Source organism: Sinocyclocheilus grahami, unplaced genomic scaffold (assembly GCF_001515645.1).
Source record: "Sinocyclocheilus grahami isolate Dianchi unplaced genomic scaffold, SAMN03320097.WGS_v1.1 scaffold2459.1, whole genome shotgun sequence".
Classification (NCBI taxonomy): domain Eukaryota; kingdom Metazoa; phylum Chordata; class Actinopteri; order Cypriniformes; family Cyprinidae; genus Sinocyclocheilus; species Sinocyclocheilus grahami.
Window position 1 is genome coordinate 64,619 of NW_015507638.1, and position 9,847 is coordinate 74,465.

At 35.9% G+C, this 9,847-nt stretch overlaps 1 protein-coding gene across 3 annotated transcripts; it reads right to left on the bottom strand.

The window, feature by feature from the left end:
• Window positions 1-5,957: 5,957 nt before the first annotated feature.
• LOC107575084 (complement C1q-like protein 2) lies at window positions 5,958-8,417 on the bottom strand. Of its 3 annotated transcripts, XM_016261496.1 has the most exons (5): window positions 8,401-8,417; window positions 7,339-7,524; window positions 7,052-7,135; window positions 6,367-6,504; window positions 5,958-6,276 (listed from the first exon to the last, which is right to left on the bottom strand). In XM_016261496.1, exons 2-5 carry the CDS (start codon window positions 7,505-7,507, stop codon window positions 5,990-5,992), a joined length of 678 nt encoding a protein of 225 aa, XP_016116982.1. In that variant the 5' UTR covers window positions 7,508-7,524; window positions 8,401-8,417; the 3' UTR covers window positions 5,958-5,989. The 3 variants fall into 3 exon arrangements, with proteins under 3 accessions (XP_016116982.1, XP_016116983.1, XP_016116981.1); XM_016261497.1 differs by lacking the exon at window positions 8,401-8,417 and having other exon boundaries at window positions 7,339-7,527; XM_016261495.1 differs by lacking the exons at window positions 7,052-7,135; window positions 8,401-8,417.
• Window positions 8,418-9,847: the final 1,430 nt, after the last annotated feature.

Genomic DNA, 9,847 nt, shown 5'->3' on the forward strand with positions numbered 1-9,847 from the left:
TACCAGTTTATACTTCAGAGATTTAACTTAACGTCAGTGCCTTATGGTAGGGTAAGATAAAATGCTGGCTCAATTTACCCCACAGCATTTGGCTCACTTTGCCCCATAGCTGCCATTTTGCAAAAAAACTAGCTTGCTTACTAATTCAGGCTAATATTTAGCTAACTGATTTACATGGTTTTATACATTGCTAAATCACTTATATGCATCATAAATATTTTTAGACCTGGATAAATTTGCTTTGATGTAACAGCCATTACATATGTTATGCTAAAATTTTACTTTGACAAGCCAAAAACAGTTTTTAAAGTAATTGGGTGCCTTCCACTCCTCCCGTGTGTTTCTTCTTTTCACAGTCTGGCAGAAATTATGGGTGGTTTCAAAATATATGGTCACATGACAATAAAAGTGTACAGTTGGCAAGATACAGGGGGTGGGTCAACTTACCCACTGGCTCATCTTACCCCACTCTCCCCTACCTGCCTTGTTTTTGGTTGTCTATTACAATGTACACTTTGTGAGTTGCATGTTTGAACGTCGATAAATAGTTTTGAGACAAACTTTTGACGATCCCTCGCAAACATGTTGCTTCCTCTTCACAGCAGAGAAGTGAACCTGCGTTAAAATGGCGCGCTTCCTCCTGAGTGCACTGCCACCTTGCAGAGTTGTTCTGATGCCTTAAAAATGATTGCTATGCAAATCGCGTTCTGAACAAAGAAGTCTGTGATATTTCGTTTGCAGTGGTTTTGTTGCTTAATTTTTTTGCAATTAAATCGCAAATGCCGTTTTTTGACTCATTTTACATTTACTTCATTTTACTTCATTTACAAAATTGTAATGTACGCTGTAGGCCTAAGATACTATAAACAGGGTTCGTACACATTTTTACCAATAAAATTCCATGACTTTTCCATGACTTTGAGGTAAATATTCATGACCTAATGTTTCATGAAATGTCTATGTATACATGTTAAATAAGAAGAAAAATCCATGTTTTACCACAGCATATTTTTACTAAAATAAATGACAAGCTTAGTGGTTTAAGTTTAGAATACAAAATAACCATTTATTTAAATAACACTTGCACAGTAACATAACATAATACATCAAACCCCGAGAACCCCTTAGAAATGGATTAATGTAGTCCATGGTAGATAATTAACAAATCAACAGGAAGCAACAATGTTAAACTAAAAAATAAATAAAAGTGTCCAGCAACATTGTCCTTAACTTTAACTGCCATAAATTAACCTCGCTGGATAACTGTATTTAACAAGTTCTACATACCCCAAAAACAATCAACACCGTTTATTTTTTTATTTCTGAAAGCTTCTCATCAATCTGTTTTTCACTTTTGAGCAGAGATGCTTTCTTTTCTTTTGCAGTACGGCGGAAACTGTTGGATTTGGTGATTAAGGTCAGATTGCCTGAAGATTCAGCCTTTTCAGCATATTCATCCGCTGATTTCTCAAGAGCACAGATGTCTGCCTCCATCCTAGCCCTCTTCTTTTTCAAATCTTCCAGCTCATCTGTGAGGGCCTTCCTCTTCAAGTCAACAGCTTGCTGTTCTTTCTTTCTCTTCTCTTCATCCAGGTACCCATGGTTCTTCTGCCTGGCTCCTGCATCTGAAAGGAGCAGCTCCTTTGTGATTTCCACCTTGGTTACGCCCCCTACAGATCTGACATGGTCAACAATCAGCCTCTGAGCCACCAGAGATCTTTCCTTCTGATTCTAAACTATTAATTCTTTGTTGATTGAAAAACCTCTTTCGACGCTTGCCTGCCCATGTGATAAGACAAGAAGAATCTTCACCACATCCCACACTCTGGAAAATGATGGTTTTGTTCCCATTGTCTCATACAGCAATGTGTCCACTCGAGCGGTTTTGGGGTCAAATTCCCTGAACTTAACCTGAAGAGCAGCCAAATCACAAAACTCTCTAAGGATATTGTCGCACGCTGCCTCATTTACATGTTTAGCTTCAACAAGTATGTGCAACATCCTTCTCATTCGAGTTACGCAAAGTACCTTACTTTCAGCCATGCGTCTCGGGTCAAGGCACTGCATGCTTCTCACTAACGTGTGATGCACTGGGGCCTTTTTCAGCAACTTCTCAAGGAGTGTGATCAAGAGTTTCTTGCAGTCCATCTTAATCTCTAGCCTTTCTGAAATGTTGGAAAGTTTGGAAGACTTGAGTTGGTTCAGGGTGGCTTCTGCTGCAAATCCAATATCAATCTGAGAACTGTCCTTGTGCAGACTGCTGTCTTGAAAAGGGACATGGAGGAGCTTTAGAGTGGATGTGGCCTCTTGCAGATGTTTTTCCTTCAGAAATCGTCCCATGATGCCTGTGAAAAATTAAAATTAAGTGATTTTATTCTTCAGTTTGATAACTTAATTTGCAAATTTACAAGCCACATTAAATTTACACATTTATCTTTTGAGCTAAAAACAACTTACAACTCTGTGGTACTGTGTTGTCTCATTTACCTTGTGGTAGTGTAAAGCTAAGCTAAATAAACCATGTGAAAAAGTATGGTAGACAAAGATGGCTACTAAGAAAAAAGAAAACCTTGTTGTTAGTCAATGGAGCAGTAGTCGTGTCTCATGGATTGGTTACACTTTATTTTGATGGCTCCCTGTTGACTTCACATTGCAACTATCTGTACAGATTAATAAGTGACTATAATTCACTTTCAACTTTGATAGCTCAGTTTTTATCAGATCTCTGATAAGTGACAAGCTAAGTGGTGTCCGATATTGACACAGCTGTTATTCATGTATTGAAAGAGGTTATTTTAACGGTTACTTTTTTTTTTTAATTGTTGTTTAAAATCTGTTTAAAAAACAAATATTTAGTGTATTCCGTTTATACAGATTTTTTATTGTTAAATCATGTTACACATTTCAATAAACAATTTATTGTTGTAATTTTAATACATGGTTTCTGTAATTTAAAACGCTGCAAAATTTATTGGCAAAAACTGTAAAAAAATATATATATTTTTTTACAGTGTACTTATCCCTGTTGCCAGGAGCAACTGTTTTATAACTAATTTTGAAAAGTACATTCACGTATAAGATTATGTGGTTGTTTTTAAAAAGGGCAAAAGCAAAGAAGGGTAAGATAAGGTTTAAAAGAAAAGAAAGGGTTTAAAACAGTGTGAATGGAAAGGTGCCAGTAAAAAATAACGTGGGGTATGGGTAAGGCTGGGCATCGTTTGAATTTTAATGATACCTTATTTATTATAAGGTAAATAATAATAATAAATAAATAATTTAAAAAATCTTAGATATCATTCACATTTATTCGAACTCTTATTGCAAAATATTTCATAGTTAGCTGAATACTATGAATGAAAATCAACAGGCTAAAGAACACTTACACAAGGATGTGTGCAGCAGCAAACAGCCTGTGAGTCTTCTTGACTTGAATGGTTAAAAATCACATTGAAAGTGTAGTTTGTTATAATAACAAAGGTGGATTCCAGGCACATTTTCGGTAAAAAAAAGGAGCATTTTATTTAACATCTTAACCCATACCTAGGCTTGGGAATCCAAAATCTATTCCAATTCTGGAATAGGATGCTTAAGGTCAAGAATCGTCTAGTTGTTATAAAATTTAATTTTTTATTCCTCTTATCGATTCCTTAGTGTGCATTTTAATATGACTTTAAACCATTCAAGCACAAGAAGACTCGTGCTCTGTTTTCTGTACTGCACACATAGGGACATAGCCATCATTTCAGAAATACAGGACATAAGTATTAAAAAAAAAAGAACTTGACTTTTGTCTAATTTACAGGCTTTATTTTTTCTTATGTATTTTAATTGGATAAGAAATCAAATACACTGCTGGATGATAACCAATAATTTGTATTCTATAATTTTTTCCCCTGTATTTTCCTAATGACAATTTTAGAATTGGTTTACACAAACACGTAAGGCAGAATAGTTTCTATACTGTATTAAATGTTATGTCAATTAGCACTGGATTATTCATATACTATATTCATTACCTCGAAATTACCTTTTTTAGCTACAGCAATAGCGGGATGTCTTTGTCCATATTAGGGATTTCCTGCACGTCATAAGTTATTACTTCTACTGGGCCATTTTGGGCTTCGAGTATGAATGAAAGATGTATGCATGAGAGTGTCAAGCACTCCGTAATGTACACAGTCTCGTTTTGAATATTAATAATTCGTTTGGTCATACATAAACTATCTTGTTTATACGCCCATGTGCCCACACATCCAAAGCACACACACAGAATAAGTGATTTAAAATGCATCTGATTGACAGAAATCAAATACACTGCTGGATGATAACCAATAATTTGTATTCTATAATTTTTTCCCCTGTATTTTCCTAATGACAATTTTAGAATTGGTTTACACAAACACGTAAGGCAGAATAGTTTCTATACTGTATTAAATGTTATGTCAATTAGCACTGGATTATTCATATACTATATTCATTACCTCGAAATTACCTTTTTTAGCTACAGCAATAGCGGGATGTCTTTGTCCATATTAGGGATTTCCTGCACGTCATAAGTTATTACTTCTACTGGGCCATTTTGGGCTTCGAGTATGAATGAAAGATGTATGCATGAGAGTGTCAAGCACTCCGTAATGTACACAGTCTCGTTTTGAATATTAATAATTCGTTTGGTCATACATAAACTATCTTGTTTATACGCCCATGTGCCCACACATCCAAAGCACACACACAGAATAAGTGATTTAAAATGCATCTGATTGACAGAAATCATGGTTAATCTATCAGCCAGATGCAGGTAAAATGCATGCACTCTTATTTTAATGCTGAGGTTATTTTAGCCTAGTTTACCTGTTAAAAAGGGCGATTTTTATCATTCAGCTGAACTATGTGCATGTATTTTAGACACTTACATTGTTCTTGCTCCATCTATGCAATAACTGCGTCCTTCGATCAACCGAGTTCATTTACTTATACTGTGTAATATCAATGGTATGACCCATTTCAGGAGCTCACAAAATTATGACTTAAAATCAAAGCATAACCCACATTCACTAAAACGCTAATTCAAAACGACAAAGCAGGTGATAGACAATCAAAGCAAAGCGCGGTTTGAAGGCCCGCCCCCGCAGCTGCACTGGAAGTTCCAATTGGTTTTGCACCCGAGTCAGACACATCTGTTATTGGCTGAAGCACAGGGCTCCACCCCAGGAGTTTGAAAAGTACCCATCAAACACCGGCTCGCTCCGTTTCTCCATCGGTGCCTCCTTTATCCAAATCTTTTTTTTTGTACTTTGTGAAAAGTGTAACGAGGTTGAATACTTTAGTATAATTAAATTGTGGTACTTAACTAGTATAAAACTAAAGTAGAAAGAATGTAAAATATACTCCAGTACTGTAACAAAAGTGTTTGGCATTGGTTACTTTCCACCTCTAGTATTAGGCACACGCAGACAAAATTAGTGTACAGCAGCTTACAGAGAGCCTCATCCACTCATGACAGAACCGTCAAACTGTAGGACAGATGCACTAAGAAACAAGTATTTTTTTTATTCTTGCTTCTATGCATGGTGTGTATTCCATTTCCTTTGTTGCGCACTAATTTTCTATATTTCACAGGTGGGATAGTTTGCGTGTGGAGGCCCCATCAAGCTGGAGGTGAACCCATGAATTTGTTTGTGCGGAGACACAGGGTGAGCTTGTGCTTCCAGTCTTGGAAAGGTTGACTTCTAACATCAGCTAAAATGACAGTCATGCTTACATTTGTAATCTTTTCCATCAGTTGTAATGGTGCATTATACACATTTTAATTTTACGTGCATGAAGCATTTGGCACCAATGACACTACTGCCTTAAAGCCAGGATTAAGAATATTTTTTTTATTATATGAATTTGACAGCCACTTGATTTTATATACATATATATTCAGTTACATTAAGTACAACGATTTAAGGACATGCTTTTTTTTTTTTTTTTATGGTCGGCAAGCTCACATGGGGAAAAGCAGATGTCCACTGAATGTGCTGTGATGATGTTCTCCATCGTCGAAAATCCATTGTCCAGGATAGAGATTCACCTTCATTTGATCCCCTTCTTCTAGCAGCAGAGAGACTCCATTTGAAGAGCTGATAAAACCGCTTGCTTGGTGTCCATGTGTAGAAATGATGTGCTGGTCATTTTTAAACAGGCCTGCAGTAACATCTCTTTCTGGACTTCCAAAGGCCTTGGAGAAGACCCTGAAAGCATACGCTCCCCTCACAGGTGCTGTAAAGATTCCTGTAACAGACAGTGGTTAATTAGATGCATTCAAATGAGAGCATTATAGAAAATCCCACAGATACATTCACACTATATGAATAGATTCACCTGTGTTTGGATCATAGGCGTCTCCAATATTAAGGAAGACATATTCATAAATCAGGGTGTGTAGACCATTATGAAAGGGTCCAACGCTTTGTGGTCCGAAAGAGCTCAACAGAGAGGCTGAGAAAGCCACTTTAGGAGCTAAAACAAACAAATCAGATTACAAATGCTCTGGTTTACATTGTTTAAAAGTTTTGGGTTCCTAAGATTTGTTTCCCGTTTCAAAAGAAGTCTCTTAAGGCTGCATTTATTTGTTTGAAAAAAAATCTAATAAATTTATTCTTGTGATGGCAAAGCTAATTTTTTACCAGCCATTACTCCAGCCTTCATTCTGCAGAAATGCATTCTAATAGTGGATTTAGTGCTCAATAAATATTTGTATAAATTCTCAAGATTTGATTATAGTTCGAAACCTGCATTTATATGGAACAAATATTGTAATGTCTTCACGGTCACATTTGATAAGTTTAATGCATTCATTACTGAATAAAAGTATTCATTACTATACCAAGAGTGTAACTTAAGCTCTGTACAAACTGCAGTACATTTTAGAAAAAAAAAATAAAATAAAATAAAAATTCACAATTCAACAAATAAATGAATCCGGACTCATTTAACTTGATGACAAATTTACAAAGTTGTAACAGCCTTAATTTTAAAAGGGAGTTCACAAATAGTAATTTGTTACCTTGATTCTGCTTCATTAGTTCATCCATTTTGATATTTGTCTCAACAGCTGTTTTATTCAAAATCATAAGTTCTTCTGCTTGTTCTAAAATAAACAAATGTTTAGTGCATATGTGGACAGTGAATATAAGCTGAAGAAAGACTTAACTTCGTCAAGTAGTGATATGCAATTTAACTTGATTTTATAATCTTTCAGTAGAACAATATGGTGTTATAAACATTCAGACATATACAAATTGCGGTTCATTTTAAACTGGCACGGTCATGTATAGGATCCTGTCATGTTACCTTTGTTCTCGGTTTTTAGTCGCTCCATTTCATTCTCCATAGATTCCATCCTTTTTTCCATGGTTGTTATTTTCTCTAGTACTTCAAGGAGATTTATGTTTGGTGAAAGTACTTCATCTGCTGGTATAACCCAAACGTTGAGCATTACAAGTGTTATAAGAATCAACATTATTGCACTGCCGGACACTATAGTGTAACGCCCTGAGAAAACGGAGAAATGGTCACACGAGTGATGCTGCGATGTTTCCTCAGTGAGAACAGTTACTCGTATTTTATATTCAACACTTAACTCACATTTACAACACACCGGTTACAGTAGTGTATATTATTTCTTTGTGTTGCAAATATTAATCTAGAACCATATGCAACATTTCTCATTCTCTTTCCCCACTAACAGTAAATACAATATTAAATGTTAAGTATACTCTTTTACAAAACTCATAAGTTACAAAATAAACAATATGGAATATAATACAAAATGCATGTGAGCTGTTGAGTTTTACAGCATGGGGGAAATCTATTACACCGCCATGCGCTTCGCTCGTATACACGTATTAACACTTAGTGAAACTTTACCCTTTCATTCACGATTACAAACACATACTCTTAACATTCAAACCCATTTTAGAAACCCATTATAATCATTCCAGTGATCTGATACCTGAGAAAACAGGGAGAAATAATCACACGAGTGATGCTGCGATGTTTCCTCAGTGAGAACATTTATGAGGAAACTCGCGCGATCTCGCCTGAGAAAAAGAGTCGACACATTAGCGCTTGATCCCAGACTAATGGATCTTTTGTCAATCACCGCCTATTCGAACTACCTTGTAATAAACACAACACAATAAACCAATTGATTAACTGACCATTTCCCCATTTCATTTCCACCTCTTCCAAACACAATTAATGTTAAAACGAAATTACTTTACATTAAACAAATTATTGAACAAATTGAAATATGGCTTTGCATATTGAACAGAATTATGACCGTATTAACTTTGTCTTAATGTTCATATCTGCTGGGTAGTGTAATTAATACTATTAAATACTACCTGTTACACTAGCACTGCACAACAAAATCCCCAGAGTTAAACCAACTCTGCTCAGAGAACATATATATATTGACCTCATCTACAGAGCATTAGAGTAACACTGAAGCAGAGTTAAAGTTAATGAGATAATTAAGTGATTAATTAAGTGCTAATTGAACATTAGTGATGAACACCTGCTGTTAACAAGCAGAATCACTGAAGGAAAGAGAAACACAAGAACTACAACTGAATTCCAGCCACAGGCTGCGTCCGAAACCGCCTACTCAATGAGTAGGTACTTCATTTCATTATGTACTTACTTAACGAGCGCTAAAAGAGTAGGTACTAAATAGCCAGATCTCGTTGAGTATAGCCTTGTCCAAATACCCACACTTGCGGTCTTTGCACTTGACCACTTGACTACTTATATGACGTATTTCCTGTATTTGGCCCAAGTGTTCAAGTGAGCATGAAGACCACAAGTGTGTGTCGAACTTTTCATTACCTGATGGGACACACTTGTAGTGTTGTAAAAATGCAAGTGTTTACATAGCTTTATTTGAATTTTAATTTTAAATACTTTGCATTTTAAAATCAACTTCTAAATGTCTGTTCAATAGTCCCTATAACATGACATAATTTTAATTTGTCTTCTAATTAAGTGATAAAAAGTGTTGCAAATGTTGTACAAAATAAATATCACCACTACTCATCTTTGCACCAATAAAACGTAAAAACACTGTTTTTCTACCAAATTATATGTAATATCTAATTATTATATTAATATTTAACTTGCATTGGAAAGGTTTCCGTGACCTCTCGCAAGATCTCGGCAAAAAGTCTCACAATTTATTTCCAGAACATGATGCATGATGGGATACACTAAGCCTCGAATAGCGATCCGGAGCAGTATTCGAGATAGTGTGGATTTAGTGTGCGTTAAGGGCACTGGCGTTTTTAAGACCTGGGACAGTCTTGCGCACTTACTTCCTGTCGTGCGCACACGCTCTCAAGTGGCCAAGACCACAAGTGTGGGTTTTTGGACAAGGGGTATGAATGCGATCCGGATCTCATCCGCCATGTTGACGTTATCATGTGACCTACGACGTTATCACAAGGGCCAACAATTTAAAAGATATGACCGACAGGTTCACTAACACCTGATTTCATCAGAAGTTCCACAACTATACCTTGTACGGTTTTCTGCAACATCAGCAAAAATGTCTGCAGTATCTGAGCAGTCTGCACAAAGGAGACGTCGGGCAGCTGCTCGAAGACCTCGCCTTTGGAGAAGACTGATTTTATACTCTAAGTGTAAGTATGAATTCTTAAAAATTAACATTAGCCTAGAGTGATTGCAATATAACATTGATAAATGCTGACCAATACTTAATTATATTACATTGTCTTAGTGAAAATTATACAATTATACAAGTCAACAACACCTGAAACAAATCTTTATTCAAATGTATCAT